Source organism: Urocitellus parryii, chromosome 2 (genome assembly GCF_045843805.1).
Source record: "Urocitellus parryii isolate mUroPar1 chromosome 2, mUroPar1.hap1, whole genome shotgun sequence".
Taxonomy (NCBI): Eukaryota; Metazoa; Chordata; class Mammalia; order Rodentia; family Sciuridae; genus Urocitellus; species Urocitellus parryii.
Window position 1 is genome coordinate 95522203 of NC_135532.1, and position 22003 is coordinate 95544205.

General features: G+C 36.6%; 1 protein-coding gene across 1 annotated transcript in view; it reads right to left on the bottom strand.

Moving 5' to 3' along the window:
- The window catches only part of Pik3r4 (phosphoinositide-3-kinase regulatory subunit 4), a 72723-nt gene extending 52419 nt beyond the window's left edge, over positions 1-20304 (bottom strand). Inside the window, exons 1-6 of the mRNA XM_026383898.2 lie at positions 20233-20304; positions 19787-20002; positions 18080-18852; positions 7864-7997; positions 3461-4043; positions 163-297 (exon numbers count right to left, since the gene is read on the bottom strand). Of these exons, the coding sequence (XP_026239683.1) occupies positions 163-297; positions 3461-4043; positions 7864-7997; positions 18080-18812 (1585 nt within the window). The 5' untranslated portion in view covers positions 18813-18852; positions 19787-20002; positions 20233-20304. The remainder of the gene's footprint in view (positions 1-162; positions 298-3460; positions 4044-7863; positions 7998-18079; positions 18853-19786; positions 20003-20232) is intronic.
- Between the last annotated feature and the right edge of the window lie 1699 nt (positions 20305-22003).

The window sequence follows — 22003 nt, forward strand, 5'->3', positions numbered from 1 at the left end:
TTTCCAGTTAAATAACAATGTATGTACAAGGCTAGAAAAAAACAGTCACAAAGGACCCATCCTATCCAAATATCTGCAATTTCTTCATCTCCCATAAAAACTACAAATGACAGTTTTAGCAATTCAATCTAATAGGAATTTTTGGTGAAAAAATTACACAACCTGTGTCATAATTCCCATTCGAATGTGTAACTTCATCTATTTCTTCGCTATTAGGGTCATTTTCCATGTTGAGATTTTTTAACTGTACTAATTCCAGGAATCTCAGAGCTGTTTCTGCCAGTAGAGCTATGTTTTCTGTAAGATAAAGAGGGAGAAAATTTATAATAATTATAATTTTAAACATTTGTGATGCTTACAACTATTCCTAAGTCTTTATAATTGTAAGTAATAACCATAAAACTAAGGGGAAACTTAGGACTTTTCAATTTAACTAATCAAAATTTCAGTAACTAACTTCATAATCTACAACTATCTCCAAACACAATGAAACATCAGCTTTATCTAAAATAGTAAAAATAACCCAATATAGACACACAAATATAATGAGGGGGGGAGCTTAATTCTGCTACAAAGGCCTACCCTTTAAAAATTACTTGGCAGGTCAGAGATACTTATTAGACTAACATAGAAAATTTTAAATTAAAATAACATCAAGCTGGGCTTTGGAATCAGAAACACCTGGACTCAAATCTGCATCCTGCCACTTACTGGCTTGCTGTTTAAACAATCTGAATCTGGCTTTCTTCACACATAAATGGGAGTCACAGCTACCTTAAAGAGCCACTGTCAAATTGAATAAATGACTGCTCTGAAAGTGATACTCTGAAGTTCTTAGTGGAACAAAGTAATTTCTACTATCATGTTTACTATCAATTATATCTACTCTTCACTTGTATTTTCATAGTCCTTCCATTTTTATTTATTCCCATGTCTATATCCTCCCTTGCATTCCCATTTCTATGCTTAACATAGGACACAAAGACTGTACTTTTCCTTCTTAGCAATGAAGAACTGAACATAAAGTTGACCTACTTAAACTTAAAACTGACATCTTCCCTACTTTTTATAAAATCTATGAAATTAAAAATGCACCCTATAATAGTTGAGGTTTTTGCCTGTAAAATATAGTCATTATTTTCATCTTGGGCTCTCTCCCCCCACCATTCTGAGTTCAACACCACCCTGAACAGATCCAATACTAAACGTTAAGTATGCAAGATTTTAATGACCTATAATGCCTGCTCACCCTAAAGACAGAAAATTTCTTGGCCATACACTGATAGTAAGTCAGAATTCTAGATAAATACCCCAACTGTAAAGAGTATGGTTGTTCCTTGGTGTCCATGGAGGAATGGTACAAGAATCCCTTTTGGATACCCAAATCTATGGATGCTCAAGTCTCTTATGTAAAAATAATAAATAAATCTATGCATATCCTCTCAAATTTTAATTCATCTGCAGGCAACTCTAATGCCTATATAATGTTATTTAAATGCTATATAAATAGTTGTTACACTGTATTGTTTAGGGAACACTGATTTTAAAGTCTGTACATGTTAGGCAATCAATAGTCGGTTGAATCCATGGAGGAGGAACCCATGGCTATGGAGGGCCAAATATATATATATATGTCTTTATTAGGAAAAGTCTCTTACTTCCATGGACACTTTTAAAATCTGAGTAGATCTATGATTATTTCCCCATGTAGGTCCATAAACACAACACACTTGAAAGTTCACTTTAAACAAGACAGAAATCTATGCCAGTATCTCTGAGATTAAAAAAAAAAAAAAAGTACATTGATTTTAAACTTTATAATGACATGTATGGTTTAATTATACTTAATCAAATAGACTGACTCTTCCTTTAAAAATCTTCTTTATCATGAACTGGGCCATGAAGGAACAATAAAAGATACTGACAATGACCCTGGGTTATCATGGACTGTCACCATTAAGATCCAGAAGACCGGAAAAGCAGGACTGCTTTAAAACCAATATCTAGTCCAGCAGCTCTAAGAACTGAGAATTAGACCACACAGACTTGGTTCATGTTATTTAGGCTCTTCTAATCCCAATTTCCTAATCTTTAAAATGAACACACTATAACATTTATTACTTAAAGCTGCTTCAACTCACAACTAATCCTTGCAACAATCTTGAGCAGTAGGTTCCTTGACACCCAGGAGGCTTTGTAATAAACAACAGCTATTATGCTATGGTTAATAGTAATTAGGTATCAATACATTACTATGGCACCTATACATCAAAACACATGGAATACACTAGGCCATAAAGGATCATAAAACCCTGGAAAGAAAAATACAACTTAATTTTTTAAATTTATAAACTTTTCTGTTATCTAACTTGATTTTCTCTGTTCAATTATTTACATTTTCCAAATGAATTATAAATATGCTTGTTATAAATAATAAGCTCTACTGTGCTTAAAGAAATCCTGGATTTCTAGACCTATACAATTATGAAAACCAGAAACCAGAAATAAACAAACAGGCAGAGATAAGTATAAATAACTATATATGTATGGAAAAAGAAAAACACCCAACAACCACCAATCCCTTTGCAGATGAGCCTAGAGATAAGACTAGAGCCTAGAGATAAGACTAGCACCTAAAGACCATTTTTTACATGCTCCATTAAAACAATGGCAGGCAAATTATAAAATGAATAAACTAAGCAAGTTTCTTTCAAAAAAGTGACAAAATTATGACTATATACAACCTATGTACTCTTTACAAAGACTTCAAAATAGAAGCTCTGACTTCCATCAGAAAACAAAATAAATTATAATACTACATATGTTTCAGTGACATTTTCTATACTAAAGTAAGCATTCAGAATTGACTTTGGGAGCTAAAAATATAAATCTGTATCACTACCTTTGAGTAAGAATTACAAGTGAAATAGGTAGTGGTTTGTAATAACACCTCATCACAAAGAAACTACACACCCTAAGCACTAGAGTAATTAGAAGAAGGACCATAAAATTCAGAAAGTATGCTAGTTTCTTTGAATACAAAATTACTCCAAAAAACTAATCTTTTTCAATAGTAGACTGTTATAACCTAAAACTGAGAGCTACACAAGTAGATTTGTTCTGAGAAACATCAGAAAGGCCTAGAAACACTAGATCAGAAGCACATAGTTGTAAACATTAGCCTTATTCCAAGTTAAATATAACACTATCAATAAAAGCATAAGATTTTGTTTTTTATACTTTTTCACTTGATAATTCTAACTACTTCAAAAATAGAAGAACACACAAAAGTTGAATCCCAGGAATAAGATTAGCTATAAATACATTAAAATTTACACAGATAGTTCAAAGAGCCAAGCTCACACTTGTAATTTCCAGAGAAATCAGAAAAATCAGAGGTATTCTAGTCACTAACTTTAAAAATATCTGAGTAGCTACAATCTGGACAATAAAATCTTACCAGCATAGGCTAGTCTAACAATAGTAGCATCATCTTGGGCTAAGTGGGCTATGCCTGGCAGAATGTATTCTGGATAGATATTGACATCATTGCGAGGAACCTCTTTGACAAGAGCAAGAACTTTGGTCAATGTCCTCAAGGCTTCAGCCCTCACTCTAGGAACAGAGTCATTGCTGAAATGCAGAAGATATGGAGTAATACGATCCAAAAGGATTTCTACACTTAATCTTGGGGCCAAATGGAGAATAAGTTCCAAAGCAGCAAGTTTGGAATCACAGTATTTAAGAGTTTGTAGGCAGGATGTTATAACAGACACCAAGATAACCAGCCCATTTTCCTTAGGCTCTCCTTCTGTTTTTTCTGGTAGATCATGTCCACAGAGATTGTGAATAATGTTGCCCAAATCCTTTCGTATAACAAGAATACGCTCATCTGCAGAGAGAAAAGTTTCCTTAGCAAACTGAGCCATGTAAGGCTGAAGGAAAGTGTAAAATATTTCAGGGAAGGCATTGCCACGCTGCTGCTTTAAGTAATCTTCAGCCTCTAAACGTTTATCTGGCTCTCGATGAATCATCTGAGTTACCTATACCAAGGGGAGAAAAAGAATAAAAATAGATTTAAGAACAGGAAATTAAACCAGATGAAAGTTATAAGGGCAATTTACATGTGACTTAAAGGGTTTCTGAGGTAATTCTGACTATCCTCAATCTTTATGTCACAAACTACTTTCAGAACCTGAATACAAAAAAATACTAAACTCTACCATCATCCTAGAAAGTAAAAGGAAATTACATACTAATGTGTTACAGATAGTCCTGACATATAACATTCCCCATTTATTAAAATAGGGTAATAATATGTTGACACCTACAATTCAAAGATTCTTAAACTTTTCTGAGCAGATGATACTACTGAGAATCTAAGAAAAGCAATGGATCTTCTCCAGAGAAAATATATTAACAAAATTTTTGCAAATAAAAATTATATACAATTACAGAAGGGATCACAGAAACCTTGAATTCCATTTACATTTGTCCTGTTCAGATCTCTAGTTTAAAACTGTACTGTCATGTGCGAGGCGCTGGCTTCAATCCTCAGCACCACATAAAAATGGAAAGTAGAATAAAGGTATTGTGTCCAACTACAACTAAAATATATATTTTTTAAAAATCCAAAGAAATAATATACAGTTTAAGTATATCTCTAGGATCTAGTCAAAAGGGGAATATGTGGAGGGTATTTGTTTTGTTTACTCTGCAGTACTGGGAATTAAACCCAAGGCCTTGGGAAAGGTAAGCAAGCTCTTTACCACTGGCCAACACATCCCAGTGAAATCACTGGTTTGAATTTTTCAAATAATGTTAAAGATGGGCGGGAGGTATAGTTTAGTAACACAGTGCTTACATAGCACATGCAAGACCCTGGGTTCAATGACTAACACCACAAAAAATAAAAAATAATGTAAAAGAGATATTAAGCCAGGCATGGTGGCACACGCCTGAAATCCCAGCAGCTTGGGAGGCTGAGGCAGGAGGATAGAGATTCAAAGCCGTGAGGCTCTGAGCAACTCAGTGAGACTCTGTCTCTGAATAAAATACAAAATAGGGCTAGGAATGTGGCTCAGTGGTTGAGTACTCCTGACCCCTGAGTTTAATCCCTGTTACTCAAAAAAAAAAAAAAAAAGAAAGAAAGAGAGAGAGAGAGATTAAATTCTGTGAATAGAAACAATACATACCTAATCTGAATTTATTCTGTTTTCTAGTATCATAAGGAAATAAAAATTTTTATTTATTTTTTTATTAGAGCATTATAATTATACTTAGTATTTGGGTTCAGTTTGACAAAATCATACATGCAAGGAATTTGATTTCAATCACCATTTCCCACCCTCACCTTTCCACCTCTACTCTACTAAATAGGAAACAAAATTTTAATAGAATATAGTTTAAACTTTCCATTACTTAAAGATATAGAATATCATAAAGATATATCTGGTTATTTGAACTTTCTGATTATATTCTATATTACACATTACTATGTTGAAAAGTAACCTAAAACAATTACCTTCACATTTGGATTAAGTCTTAAAGATTAAACAAATTTACTCCCTCGACAGTTAAGAAAATGTCGGCCCAAAGACATATGAAGTTACTTTGCCAAATTAATAAGTGCCTAACAATGAGGGTCTCCTTCTATTTCCATGCAATTTCCCTTTTCTCTCCCTTTTTCTCCCCCCAACCTCATGTCTCTGTTTAATGTTAATCTTTTCCTCCTGCTCTTCCTCCCTGCTCTGTTCTTAGTTGCTCTCATTATATCAAAGAAGACATTTGGCTTTTGTTTTTTAGGGATTGGCTAGCTTCACTTCGCATAATCTGCTCTAGTGCCATCCATTTCCCTGCAAATTCCATGATTTTGTCATTTTTAGTGCTGTGTAATACTCCATGGTGTATAAATGCCACATTTTTTTTATCCATTCATCTATTGAAAGGCGTCTGGGTTGGATCCACAGACTAGCTAATTGTGCTGCTAAGAACATCAATGTGGCAGTATCCCTGTAGTACTGCTCTTTTAAGGTCTTCAGGGAATAGTCCGAGAAGGGCAATAGCTGGGTCAAATGGTGGTTCCATTCCCAGCTTTCCCAGGAATCTCCATACTGCTTTCCAAATTGGCCGCACCAATTTGCAGTCCCATCAGCAATGTACAAGAGTACCCTTTTCCCCACATCCTCGCCAGCACTTGTTGTTGTTTGACTTCATAATGGCTGCCAATCTTACTGGAGTGAGATGGTATCTTAGGGTGGTTTTGATTTGCATTTCTCTGACTGCTAGAGATGGTGAGCATTTTTTCAGGTACTTGTTGATTGATTGTATGTCCTCCTCTGAGAAGTGTCTGTTCAGGTCCTTGGCCCATTTGTTGATTGGGTTATTTGTTATCTTATTGTTTAATTTTTTGAGTTCTTTGTATACTCTGGATATTAGGGCTCTATCTGAAGTGTGAGGAGTAAAAATTTGTTCCCATAATGTAGGCTCCCTATTTACCTCTCTTATTGTTTCTCTTGCTGAGAAAAAACTTTTTAGTTTAAGTAAGTCCCATTTGTTGATTCTTGTTATTAACTTGTGAGGGGAATGGGAAAAAAAACAAGGAGAGAAATGAATTACAGTAGATGGGGTAGAGAGAGAAGATGGGAGGGGAGGGGAGGGGGGATAGTAGAGGATAGGAAAGGTAGCAGAATACAACAGTTACTAATATGGCATTATGTAAAAATGTGGATGTGTAACCGATGTGATTCTGCAATCTGTATTTGGGGTAAAAATGGGAGTTCATAACCCACTTGAATCTAATGTATGAAATATGTCAAGAGCTTTGTAATGTTTTGAACAACCAATTAAAAAAATAAATTAAAAAAAATTAATAAGTGCCACATTCATAGACCAAAAAAGTTAGGAATGCCAATTTATAATCCAATGTACTATTTAAACTGCACATGAGCTAAAGTGGCTTCTGCAGAAGCATCTTGTTTTTTTTAATATTTACCACTTTTAAGAGAAATTAAAGTATATTCTATATTTCCCTACTGTCTTAAAGAGTATTCTAAATTCACCATCATCTTTTCCATGAATCAAAGTCATTATAACAAGCATCAGTTACTATATAACTAACTTAAAAAAGATATCCTCAGCCAGGCATAATGAAGCACACCTGTAATCCAGTGGCTCAGAAGGCTGAGGCAGGAGGATCTCAAGTTTAGAGCCAGCCTCAGCAACTTGGCAAGGCCCTAAGCAACTGAGAGAGGCCCTGTCTCAAAATAAAATACAATAAGGGCTGGGGATGTGGCTCAGTGGTTAAGTGACCCTGAATTCAATCCCCAATACCAAAAAAAAAAAAAAACCAAAAATAAAACAAAGATGTCCTCAAACAGTAATATGTGTGTGTTTTAAGTGACCACCCATAGAATTTCTCATGCCTGTTCTGCTATACAAATTTTTGATTTTATAAATCCTCTTCCAGGCTTGCCCTAATTCAATTTTATATGAAATGGCCCTACACTATTATATTATATTCAAATTGATGTTTCCTGTCTCCTTCTTTTCTTACTTGCAAGCTCTATGTAGGATAATCTCTCTAAAATCCAGGCACCTATTTGCAAATCTATCTAAAACATAGATGAAGATTATAAAAGAAAATAGATAACAGATTCTTTTTTTTTTTTAAGTCAAATGATCTCTGCACACAACAGGAAAAACATCAGTATATTTCTCCCTAATAAAGTAATAATAGGCTACTTGTATTCATCTATGTGTTACTTCTTTTTTCCAAATTTATACATTCCAAGAGCAGACAAATGCAAAGGCAGGGACAAGGTCCTATAAAGACTCTAAGGCAAATATTTGTAACATAGTTACCAATTCTCTGATACTGCGATCTTCAATTTTATTTAGCACTTGTTCAGGGAAAAAATGTCCATTTCTATAAGCCAAAAGTTGAGAGAGATCAAACAATGGTACACCTTCTGTAAAAAGCTCAGCTATCACACAACCTGGAAAACAGCAGATATCATTCCATTAGAAATGAGAAGCAAGAGATCATGCAACATAGGCCAGAATTCAGAAAATTCATAAAACTCAAAATGCCAAACCCCAAATAAAATGAATTCAAATTTTTAATGCAACATATAACTAGAGTAAAATAGATATCTACTGCTTGATCGTTAGTTTCTAGAGAATAAAGTAAAAAAGGGCACTTAATTTATCTCCCTTTAACGTAAACTTATGTAAAATTACTTATGTAAATATACCTTTTGTAAAATTACTTTCCAATTCTATAATTTAAAATGGTGATATCATACAATATATTTTATATATACATATATTCGTAACAAAAAGTCACTAGAAACTGTTTCTGAGTAGAGATATATAGATATTTTAAGTTCACGAGGATCTGCTAAGAAGTCATGTCTGGTGATTCATTTATTCATCATTAAACAAAAAGTTGAATGATTTCTACTATAAACTAGGTACCAGTAGTATATAAAATCCCAGCCCTCATGAAGCCTTCATTCTAGAAAGGGAGAGAGAAAATGAATAAATGAACAAATATGAAATGTGAAATACTAAGGCATGGGGCAGTAAAATTTGAGGTGAAAGAAGAAATAACTCAATTATTTTGCACTAAGATATTCTTCAAACCAGAAATTTTAAAAAGCATCTACATTCCCAAAAGAAAAAAAAACAATTTAATTGAATCATCATATGACATGCATTTAAGTCTTAAAGAAACTATTAAATAGCCTAACCTTAGTCTTCATATTTGCAAGTTGTCTCTGCCCAAAATACTATTCTCCCACATATCTCAGCTGCCTTTTTTGATCACTTGTTTAAAATTTCAAAACACCACCACAATATCATTATATTTATATGATATAAATGAATATATCATATTAATGTAAATTTAAAAGATGTTTAAAACACATTCCTTTTTCCCTGAAAAATACTATTTTTCTCCAGAACATCAACTGTTAGATTATATGGTGTTTCTTCATTGTCTATACATTCACTAGAATGCAAACTCAATTAGGAAGAGATATTTATTTTGTTCACTGAAAAATTCACAGCAACTAAGATCCTGACATATAACACCCAATAAATTTGTTAAAATTAATTTTTATCTGTACAGTGTCAAATTTTAGAATACAAAAATTCCATTTTTAGAATAAAAAATAACCATGCTATTAAAAACACCATAATTGACAAGTCAGAGAAGACCTGAACAATACTGTATACCAACTGGATCTAATAAACATCAATAGAACACTCCACTCAATAAAAAGCAAATTTTTCTCAGGGGCACATGGAACACTCTCTAGACCAGACCTATACTAGGCCATATAACAAGGCTCAATACTATGGTTTGGATATTGGTTTAAGTGTCTCATATGTTCAATTTCAATCTTTATGAGGTATTAAGAAGATTAAAACTTAGTATCTGACTATGATGTTCAGAGGTGGAGCCTCTGGGAAGTAATCTGGATTCAAGTTATTAGGGTAGAGCCCTCATGATTAAATCCTGGTAGCTTCAGAAGAAAAAGGAGAGAAACCAGATACACAAAGACGCATGTACAAACTCTGTTTCTGGCTATATGAAGCCCTGCACTACCTCAGGATTCTGCCAGCACCAGATATGGCCCCTTGACCTTGTACTCCCTGCCCCCCACAGAAACATGACCAAAAATAAGTCTCTTTTTTTTTTTCTTAAAAAGTAGCCTGCCTCATGTATTCTGTCAGAGTAGTGAAAAAAGGGACTAACACTCAGTAAATTTAAAAGGAATGAAATCATTCAATGCCTTTCAAACCACGATAAAATAAGAAATGTGAAATGGAAGACAATTTGAAAAATTCACAAATATATAGAAATTAACATAATCTTAAACAGATCAAAGAAAATTATAAAATACTTTGAGATAAATGAAATGAAAATGCAAAATAAGAAACTTAATGGATATAACTAAAGCAGAAGAATAAATGCACCACTATAAGTACTAATATTAAAATAGAAGAAAGAGCTCAAAAAATTATCCTTAAAACACAAGAAAAAGAAAAGCCAACATAAACACAAAAAATCCTCAAAATATTAGCAAACTTGGGCTGGGGATGTGGCTCAAGCGGTAGCGCACTCGCCTAGCATACGTGCGGCCCGGGTTCGATCCTCAGCACCACATACAAACAAAGGTGTTGTGTCTGCCGAAAACTAAAAAATAAATATTAAAAAAAATATTCATTTTCTCTCTCTCTTTCTCTCTTTTCTCTGACTCTCTCTCTCAAAAAAAAAAAAGAAAAGAAAAATATTAGCAAACTGGATCTAGGATTAAACACCATAATCAAGTAGAATTTATTCTAGGAATGCAAGCAACTCCTATATATGAAAGTCAATAAATGAATATGTTGCTGAGGGCCATTGCCAAGTAGGAATGACGCATCGAAATTTCCTTGTCCGTTTTTTTGATAAGGGAGTACCTTCTATGGTGGTTTGAGAACAGCATTCATTAGCCCAATGTCTCCCTCTACGGCATCGTGGGCAAATACCCAGTATTCTATTCCTTTGATTTCTAGTTTTGTTAAACCCTCCTCTTATGGGGCAACTCCTTTTAAAATGTCCTGTTTGTTCACAATTATAGCATGTTTCTGGCCTGGCATCTAAAGCCTGTTGTACTGCAGCTGCCAAGACTTGCCCTTGTTCATTAATATCTCTACATAATTTAATATATGTGTTTAAATCTTCATGTCTCCATGGTCTAATAACCTCTCTGCAGCAACGATTTGCTTGGTCATAAGCCAGTTGTTTTATTAATGGCATTGCTTGTTCTGTACCCCAAAAATTTTGGCAGCTGTTTGAATAAGCCTATCTACAAAGTCAGCGTAGGGTTCATTAGGTCTCTGTATTACCTTAGATAGCTGACCTTGTAAATCTCCATGTCCTTGTAAAGTCTTCCATGCCCTAACTGCATCTGCAGCAATTTGTGCATATATAGCAGGATCATATTCAATTTGTTGCCGTTGACCCTCATAAGGTCCTTTTCCTAACAACATATCTAGATTTCTTTGAGGGTAACCGGCTGCTGCATTTCGCCTAGCTGTCTCCGTGCAAAATTCCTCATTGGCAACCTTCCATAACAAATATTGTCCTCCATTTAGCACAGATTTACACATGCTAGCCCAATCTGCTGGCGTCAGGTCCAAGTTAGTAATGGATTCGACCATGCTTACTGTAAAGGGAGCTTGGGGACCATAGGTTGTTACAGCCTCCTTTAACTGCTTCACTGTTTTAAAATCTAAAGCACGGTGAACTCGCTGCCCTCCTACCTGTTCAAGTACAGGGCATGCTAATCTTTGAGGTCCTATCTCAGTATCCCACTTATCAACTATGGGGTTTGAGGGCCACTCAGCTGTCTCCATCGGTGGGGCTGTTGGTTGAATTATGCCCTCTGGTAAAACGGAGTTAGTAACAGCCTCTTGTTGTGGCCTTTTTCCTAATAACCCCTTTTCCTTTAAATTTTCTTCCTCTGTCTGACTAGCTCGAGAGACCTTCTCTTTTGCTTGATCTAAAATGTCTTTCTCCATGGTCTGAACCTCTAACAATTTACTTAACACCTTTTCGGTTTCTTTTTTTACTAATTTCTAATCTTCTATAAAGATAACGCAACCCAATAAGATAACACAAAACAAAACCGAAACTGAATGAAATAAAAATGGAATAAAAATTAGCTGTATCAATTTTCTCTTCCACAGGGCTGACAAACTTCAAACCTTGAGCCAACCATTTTTCCCAGTTTGCCTGAGAAATTTCTAGGGATAGGCAGCTTGAAACAAAAATGAAATAAATCAAAACAAGAACACATTGTTTTTTGAAATGGTCACCCATTCTCTCGCCTTCTCTCAGGGGTGAGCAATTTTACTCACCTCCAAGTTTCAGACGTTCCGCGTACGGACTACCAAATGCCAATGTCTGGGCTTGGCACTGAATCACGAGCCACCACACACTTGTAGATTCAAACATCAATTCTTTATTCCCGAACTCATACTGGTCTCTACACAAACACGTTCTGCTGCCCACTTCACCTACTCACGCCCCCTTCACCTACTCACGAGGCTTTTTTCCAAATCCCATTTGAATCTCAGGAGAACTCAACGGGAACAAGCAGCAGGAACACCCTAATCCCAGCAGCAATAATCTTCAACCTCCAACTTTCCTAAAATCCATATTGTCTTAAACCGGGAACACCCTAAACTTGTCTTAAACGGGGAACGCCTTAAACTCAAGGAAACTTCCTCAAACCTGATCAGCTCTAAACCCGGATCCGCCCTGGTCTTTGAGCAAGGTCACCTTACTAAAGCATACATGCAATGTTCCATCGAATGTCCTCTAAGCAACATGGGGTACGCTGGCAAGGAAATTTCAATGCGTCATTCCTACTTGGCAATGGCCCTCAGCAATATATCATATTAATGTAAATATTAATATAAATTAATAATAGGGAAACACAAAATCATCTCTATGGAGACAGAAAATACATTTGCAAAATCCAACACTTTCATGGTAAAAGTACTCAACAGATACAGGATACATATAAAAGTCCCATAGTTGATAACACAGTCGTGAAAAATGGAACAAAACAAAGATGTCAGCTCTCACCACTTCTATTCCTGTTTTACTGAAGGTTCTAGCCACTGAGAAAGTGGGGGGAAAAAGATACAGAAAGGGAGAAAATACTTGCAAATCATTTCTTTGATAACAGACTTGTATCCAGTATACATAAACTCTTACAACTCCATAATAACAAGAGAAATGTTTTAAAAAGACAAAGCAAGATTTGAATAGAGGTTTCTCCAGAGGAAATATATGAATTGTCAACAACCATATGAAAAGATGTTGGGCTGGGACAATGGTAGAGCATTTGCCTAGCATGTGCAAGGCACTGGGCTTGATTCCAATACCACAAAAACAAAACAAAACAAAGATGTTTAACATCATTATTAGGGAAATGCAAATCAAAACCATATTAAGTACTATTTCATATCTACTGTAATCGATATTTAAAAAGATAAGTGTCAAGAAGGATGTAGAGAAAGAAACTGGAGCCTCAGACATTGCTGGTGGAAATATAAAATGGCACCACTTTGAAAAAGCCTGATAATTTCTCAAAATGCACATTAAGTTATTATATGATCCCACAATTTCAAGATGTTGAAAACGTAAGTTCACACCAACACCTATACATGAATGTTTGTTCACAGAAGCACTATTCAAAAAAGCCCAAGAGTGGAAACCACAATGTCCAGCATACAATGGAATATTATTATTCACCCATAATATTATTATTCACCCATAACACATCACAACATGGATAAACCTTGGAAACATGCTAAGAAAAAGAAGCTCAGAAACAAAAGGCCACATATTGTATGACCACATATATATGAAATGTCCACAACAGGCAAATCTGTAGAGAGATTTTAATAGTTGCTAAAGGCCATAGAGAGAGAGAATGAGAAGGGAGTACTAAGGGTTTTCCTTCTGGAGTGTTGAAAATGTTCTAGAATTAGTGATGATGGTTATATAACTCTATTAATATATTAAAAATCACTTAATTGTACAATCTAAAAAGGTAAATTTTATGGTATGTAAACTATATCTCTGCTAAGAGCCACAGCCAAGTAATATGATACATGGCATTTTTGGTTGAAAGGTGACACCAGCTAGCTAGCCATTGAGATGATATGATTATGTTAAGATTTGCATTCATATGAATATTGGACTCCTGCTGTTCACCTCGGCCTGCTACGGGACTCCTGAAGAGTTCCCATTGGTTGGGGAAGTACAGTAGGAGGGAATTCCGGGGGAGGAACTTCCTCTGGGATTCCGGGACAACGCCGCACGTGTGGATTGGCAAGCTTCCCGGGGGGGCGTATGGGGCATTGGCGGCAGTTTCAAAAAATAAAGTTTGTTCCTGCTTGAGTGGTTCGTGATTTTGTGCCCAGCCAGACTGCGGCATATCTCAATAAAGTTAGATTTTGTAAAAGAGCATATAGGATATGCTACCTTTGTGTAAGAAGGAAAATTGAAAAATTTGTATTATGTGTATACATATATGTGTGTATATATGTGAACATGCATGTGCATATTTTCTCCTTACTTTAAAGAAACAAAACACCAAAGGGTAAAACAAAAAACAATGAAGTTGGTTACATACACTGAGAGGGGAAAATGGGATTAGAAGGGATACTTCACGTTTAGTGTAATTTTGACTCTGAAAAGCATACTGATATTCCCATTCAAAAAATTAAATCAATAAGAATGGGAATGAAAATAAATTGAAAAACGGTGGATCTAAATGTATTTCATCAGGATATCATAAACACAATAAAAGAAGGCCAAAATGGAGCTGGCCAAAAAGAAATGCTGACCCATACTTATCCAAGAGTACATCATAAGACTCTCCTTATTCCAAAGGGGTTCTGCCCCATAACCTCAAAGGAGGAATTCTACACGGAAAGGCCAAGAAGATTACTGAAGCAGCCAGTCCTTCCTGGGTATCCCCACACAGTCTACTAGAATTAGCTTATACTTTTTATCCAATCATATTTTGACACAGTTGTCCATGCTTCAATCATGACACAGTTGTCCATGCTTCAATCATGCCTATGCAATGAACTCTCCAGAAAATCCAAAAGAGGGTTCAGATATAGGGTTCGGATAGCTTCCCAAATGCAAGGTTCCTGCAGGATGGCATGCCCAGAGAGGGCAGGAAGCTTCCAAGCCCTTTCTCCCACACCTCTGTCTACCATAAGACCCAAGTAACAGAACACTCTAATAGCAATAAGCACTATATGGTAACATTTAATATCATTCATTACACACTAAAAGAGCTAAGGTTCCTTGGGAAAATATCCCTTAAGTTTCTTATTTTGCATTTTCACTGAGACAAGGTAGATTCAGTATCTTGTGCCAAAAAGAAATGCTAAAAAAAAAAAAAAAAAGATGAGTATGTCACAAGGACACAGGAGTCAACCTGAAAGGGAATTCCACAAGCCAAATCTGAAACAACCAGCACACCAAAATAATTAAGTACAGTAACAAATATGCCTGGCTGAAAAATTAGTAATTAATGAGTTCATGCCAATTATAAATAAATGGAACAAAAGGATACATCGATAACACCCAAAGAAGGAATATTCAATTAAAAAACAGAGGGGAAGCCAAGGGAGAGCCAGGCACTGTGCTGCATGCCTGTAACCCCAGCAACTTGGAAGGCTGAGGCAGGAGGATTTCAAGTTCTAAGCCAGCCTCAGCAAGTAGTGAGGCCTAAGCAAATAATAAAAATTAAACTAAAAAACTAAAAAGGGCTGAGGATGTGACTCAATGGTTAATCACCTATGGGTTCAATCCCTAGTACCAAAAAAAAAAAAAAAAAAAAAACCCACAGGAGCTATATATAGTTTATAGTTCAGTGGTAGAATGAATGCTTTGTTAGCATACATGAGGACCAGCACCAAAACACATACAGCAAAGGAAGAAAAAGGGATCAGGAGTGGAGAATGGGGAACAGGGGGGCACTGATAAATATAAAATCTGATGAAAACCAAACCATTTCAAAGAGGGCTCTACTCATTAAGTGACCAGAGTCAGCAGAATACATACACTTCACTTCTCCCAAACCAGTAGTCAGGGACCACGAATACTAGCTTGAGGGGGTAAAAAGCAACATTCCAAACTCAAAGATTCAAGTCTTAAGAGTTCTGGAAGGTAAGACAAAAGCCATCCATCTATTTTTCAAACAAACAGAAAGGCCTACCTTTAGCCAAAATGCAGGACTCTTTAGTTTGCAAAAACAAGCCCTGAGTTAAGAATTTGGAAGTGTACAAAATAATACACACAAAAGGGATCAATATAAACTTGCCAGCCCCTGAAATTTTAAACCTATGAATGAGAATGATCCCCTGAAGTTAGAAACTAATCAGATTTCTAAGCTAAAGGAGTATTATTTATAAAGTTAATAAGTTTAAAAAGTAAAAATGGTTCAATAAAAATTTAGATAAATGCATTAGTCAACAAAGTTTAACTGATTCAGTTTATACATAAATGTGTGTGTGTATGTGTGTATTTTTTTAAGTGAAATGGAAGTATGTTCCACATGTAATAAACTAGGTCCTCTCAAGAGACAAAACCCAGAGTTTTCCACATGGCAGGTTTTTATGTTTCCTCTGGAAATCTCCCACCTCATATTAAATTTCTAATCCTGTTATACATGTTGAGTATCCCTTTCCAAAATGCTTGGGACCAGAAGTGTTCCGTACTTAGGAGTTTGTTTGTTGGTTTGTTTGTTTTAAGAGTTTGGAATATTTGCATAGACTTTACTAGCTGAACATTTCTTACCCAAAATTCACAACTGTGCAAACATTTTGCACTATTAGGAAGGGTCAAAGATTTTAAGATTAGAAAGGATCAACCCATATTTACAACCTGGAGGCTGAATCTATCCTATCAAGAACATTCCTCAGGGTTATCTTGGGAAACAGATTAGTGAATTGAATGGACCAACATATGTGCAATTCTATGCAATAATTCATTCTCCTAGATGAAAGTCTTCTTCACTAATTATATTACTTTTCCTAAATCATCTAAAATTTGGCTCAATTTATATTTTTCTTTAGTAAATCTATGGTTAAAAATAAGGTTATATCAAATCATCACAAAATTTACCAGAAATTACACTGAAGCCAGAGTTCATATGGTGTGTCAGAATACTATCTTCAATCCACTTCTGCTCTTTATCCCAGAAGTTCCTAGATAACCTGTAGTCCCTAGCCCAGGTTCATGTGGTCTGCATACATGAAAAAAAAATATGTGAATGCATGGTACATTTTACCAGAGACATAGTCCAGTAATTTTTTAAGGCGATCCAAAAAGAGCTCAAGAATCATTTCTCTACAAACTCTCTTGGCTTACAAACTCATTCCATTGGCTACAAATAGTATTGCTTAATAATTCCCAAATATCCATCTCCATCTCCAATTTCTTCTAGTCACCAAACTTTCACAGCCTATTGTGTATCTTCTCTCTACACCACCAACTATCTAGCAAACAGACCTCATTATCTTTTCACTCCTACCTGTTCTTCCTCATGTGTCTCCTATCTCAGGACCAACATTGCCATCCACAGTTTCTCCAAGAGCAAAAGGAATTGAATGTTCATGACTTTGTCTTCTAGTCACAAAATCCTAACAAGTCTATTTACTATCCCTTAAATATTATCATTTCTGTCTATTCCCTCCAACTCTGCCATAACCTTAAATCAGGCACGATCATTCTTAACCAAGATTGTGACAGTTTTCTCCTAAATTGTTTTCTGTCTCCAGTGTGGATCCCGGGCAATTTACTCCCTATGCTTTATCAATGTTTTGTCTAAAACATATATCCAACAGACTAGCATGGGCATGCCACACCCTTTCTTATCTATATTCCTGATACACTAATCTACTTGAAGTGTCCCAACATATCAGTATATCATGCTCTGGTCTTTAAGCCTTTGTATAAACAAGACTTTCTGCTTGAAACAAACTACCCTACCAAAACTAACCCCTAATCATCTCAATTTAAATGTCAGTCTTTTCATAGAAGGCTCCCCTGATCTTGCCTCTCTACCCATCAAACCCCCATGAAGACTTATTTAAGCACCTATGTGTTTCAATAAAACACCCTAGGCTTATCACCACCATAGCAAACACCAAAGTGAAATGTCATCTTAAAAGAGTAACATACATCATCCATCAGATAGAACACTATCTGACACTACACTAGAACTACACAAATACTTTTAAATATTATATTAAAAGTAATATAATTAATGTTCTTTGCATTTTCTGAGTATGTAACATGGCCAGTGAAGGAATGATGCATCTATCTGAAATGGTATATGAGGACATACCAATAAATTAATTTTTGAACATCTGGTAACTTAAAAATAAGCTACATTTCTATGTTTGGCAGTTTAAAAAGCTTAATGAGCTGTTAATTTACAAATGAACTGTTAATTTGCAAATAAGCAAATATGACCAACTCAAATACCTGCTGAAAAGATGTCCATTGCTCTCTTCAATTCTCCTCTTGTTCTCTGATTGCTATTTAAGTCTACAAGTGGAGTTGAAGGATCTCTCATATACTCTAACTCAGTAGCAAACATACCACCATCAACAAAGCGTTCAGGAGCAATGTAGCAAGTCCTCCTCCTTGAAGTATCAAAGAAATAGTTGAAATCTGCTGGGTTGTCCTCTGGAAGATAAGTGGGTTTAAAACTGGCAAAATCAGTTAGAAGAACCCAATTCCAACTGGTAACCATAACATTCTCAGTCTTGATGTCCCCATGACGAACTCCAGATTTGTGTGCCTGGTCCACAGCTGTCAAGATCTGGAAAGCAATCCAGCGTTTCTCAATGTTATTTAAGAATGGACGGGTACTGATGCGATCATAGAGGTTGTCTCGCACATATTGCCTAAACAACATAGCTGCTTTCTCAGATGCTTTTTCTGCTGCTTTCTGGAAAGGAAGACAGTTCTGTGCAGAGTGCAGCCTGATTTTTAGTTCCTCCAGCTCTTGTTTATAGCTGGTTAATGGCAATGTGGGATCCTGAATTGCAAAGACCTTCACAACCACCAGGCCTTCTCGATGCTTTGCTCGAGCAACTTTAAAAAATCGAGTACTTCCAAGGCTTTTATCATATTCAAAGTCGTGGATGTCTGAGAAATAACTCTCCACAGAAAGGATCTGGGAAGGAGCAATGCCAGCAAGTTGATTTCCCATGATGGCAATATTTCTGGGTCAGTAAGTTAGGATACAATACCTATTTAAAAGAACACAAGTGAGGGAGAAGAGAAGAAATAAAAAAAAAAAAGAAGGGAGAAAAGAAACAGAAAAACAATATTTGGTCTCTTCCAGAAAGATAAATGTACAATATTTCTCTTCCACTGAGAGCATGATACCTAGCTTTCTGAGCAATCTCTAAACTTCAGACACATTTAACTACACAGATCTCTTACTATTTTTTCTAAAAAGATGCTGTTATTTCATGTGGTCCTTTCTAGGAGCTCAAATGTACTTACATAGATCCCCTCAACATTAAGCTGAAAATGTTAAAATGTGTATTTACTGATATTTGGATTTAAAATATTCATGAGCTTTTTACTGTGCTTGGGGCTATGGGGGTCACAAAAATAGAATATGACACAGCCCTTGCTAAGAATCTGCAGTTTTTTGGCGGGGGAAGATAGACGTATTAAAAGCTCACAACCAAAATTCACCTAATACAGGTAGGTCACTGAGTTCCTGAAAGTGTAAGGCTAAGAGCCACAAAATCAGTATCTCCTGGGCCCTTCCAGTCTAATTCCAGTATGTTCTCCCACCTGTCTAAAACAAGGTGCAGAGTCAGGCATGGTGGCACGCGCCTGTAATCCCTGCAACTCCAAAAGCAGTAGCTGGAGAATCAAATGCCAGGCCCACTTCAGTAACTTAACTTTTGACCCTGTCAAAAAATTTTAAAAATTAAAAGGGCTAGGGAAGTAATCCGATGGTAGAGCACCCCTGAGTTCAATCCCCAGTGCCAAGGGAGGAAAAAATCAAATAAAGCGCCAACTCCTCAGGTTTGCAACAAGAAACCAAGCCAGAGATGTTTAAAAAAAAAAAAAAAAAAAAGCCAAAATACACATTTGCCCAGCGTTATCAGGTTTGCAGAAAATTAAGTCCCCCAACCCCACCTCTACGCAATATAAACATTTTACCCTAGGCGTCCGGGAACTGTCAAAAATCGCTGAATAGCTCACAGTGAGGTCATGGCAGGACAAGTGGGGGCCTGGGCGTGGAAGGGCGTCAGCAACTGGGAAAGTTGTCTCTCTGAGGGGGTCTTCCTTCAAAGGCAGGACGTGAGAAGTTAGGGAAGGAATGCAGAAATGTCTCAATCTCCTCTCCGGCGGCCCGCAAAGGAAAGGCAAGGCACACTGAAAAGATTCCACAGACACCTAAGTAGTTGCCCCCGCCGGCCCCCTACCCCGCCCGCCCTGGGGGCCCCCGCGTCCCAGAGCCTCGCTTCCTCTCGCACAGGTCGCTAGACCCCTACGAGCCCTCCTCCGAGGCCTCACCACCAGGCAGGGAGGTAGAACCGGGGCGGGTGGCGGGGCGGGGGGTTGGTGACCGCCAGCCAGTCCCAGGAAAACACTACTTGACGTACTTCAGCTTGCAGCAAACGCCGAACTCCCGGGAAAGCAGCCTGTCTGACCCCACTTCCTGTCTCAGAGCGGAAGTGACGCCTGAGACTTGAGGAAGCGCACCCTAGGAAGCTGGTTGCTAGGAAACGAGGAAAGGGGATGGGCCCAGGGAGACCAGAAAAGAGAAAGGGGGATGCGCTGGCTGAGGGAAGTTGGAAAAAGAAAATAAGTTTCTTTCGTTCCCAAATGCTGAGAATTCTGACATACCCCACAATCTGCTTGGACGCCTCTTCACTTCCGGGACACTAGAACAGAGTTCTCTTTTTCCCACAATTTTTTATTGATGCATTCTAGTTGTAATAATGATGGGATTTGGGTTACATATTCATACATGCACACAATATAACGATATAATTTGGGCAATATCATTACCAACACTTATACCCTCCCTCTCGTCCTCCCACTCCCTGGTCCCTTTCCACTACTGATCTCCCTTTGATGTTCGTGAGATCCTCCCTCTATACACACACTTTTCCTTTTTTCCTCTCTATCTTCTGCATATGGGAAAAAAAAAAAAACCTATGTCCCTTGACCTTCTGAGTTTGACTTATTTCTCTTAACGTAATGGTCTCTAATCCCATTCATTTTCCTTCAAAATGACATAATTTCATTTTTCTTCATGTCTGAATCAAACTCTCCTATGTAGATTTACCACATTTTCTTTATCCATTCATTCTTCGATGGACACCTAGGCTGGTTCCATTGTTGGGCTCTTGTGAATTGTGCTACTATAAATGTGAATATGCAAGTATCACTATAGTAAGAATTGTTTAATTCTTCAGGATAAATACCAAGGAGTGGTACAGCTGAGACATATACTAATTCCATGCCTAGTCTTTTGAGGAAACTCCATACTGATTTCCATAGTGGTTGTACTAATTTACAGTCCCACCAACAGTGTGAAAATGTAGAACAGAGTTCTTTAAGAAAACTCACAGATATGTTTAGGAAATTAATATATCTCAAAATGAATTTTTAAGAGGCTTATTGAGATAGAACTTAACATACTCTAAAGCTCACCTATTTAAAATGTACAAATCAGTAGTTTTTATCTGGACATTTCATTTATGTAGTATACAACATGTAGTCCTTGTGACCATTTTTTTTTTCTGTACTAGGGATTGAACCCAGGGGTACTCTACCACTGAGCTGCACTCCAAGTCTTTGTTATTTTATATTTTTTATTTTGAGACAGGTCTTGCAAAGTGCTAGAGACTGGCTCCACACTTGTGATCCTCCTGCCTTAGCCACGCAAGTCACTGAGATTACAGGCGTGGGCCACCACGCCCAGCTTGTGACTGACTTCTTTCAATTTGCCTCATGTTTTTGAGGGTTATCACTGTTATGATTTGTGTCGATAGTTCATTTCTTTTTATTGCTGATATTCCATTGCACGTATGGGTTTAACACATTTGTTTATTTGCTTGTCAGTTGCACATTTAAGTTATTTCCACTTTAGAGTTATTATGAACAATGCTAGGAACATCCATTTTTGTCTTTGTGTGGTCATATGTTTTCATTACTCCTAGCCAAAAACCAAGGAGTAAAATTGTGGGTTCTCTTGGTAACCCTATCTTTAACATTTTGAGAAACTGCCAAACTGTTTTCCTAAGTGTTCCACACCGTTTCGTGTTCCCACCAACAATGTAGGAGGGCTCCAATTTCTCTATGTCCTTGCTGACACTTGTTATCTTTTTTATTATAGCTATTCTAGTGAATGTGAAGTGGCATGTC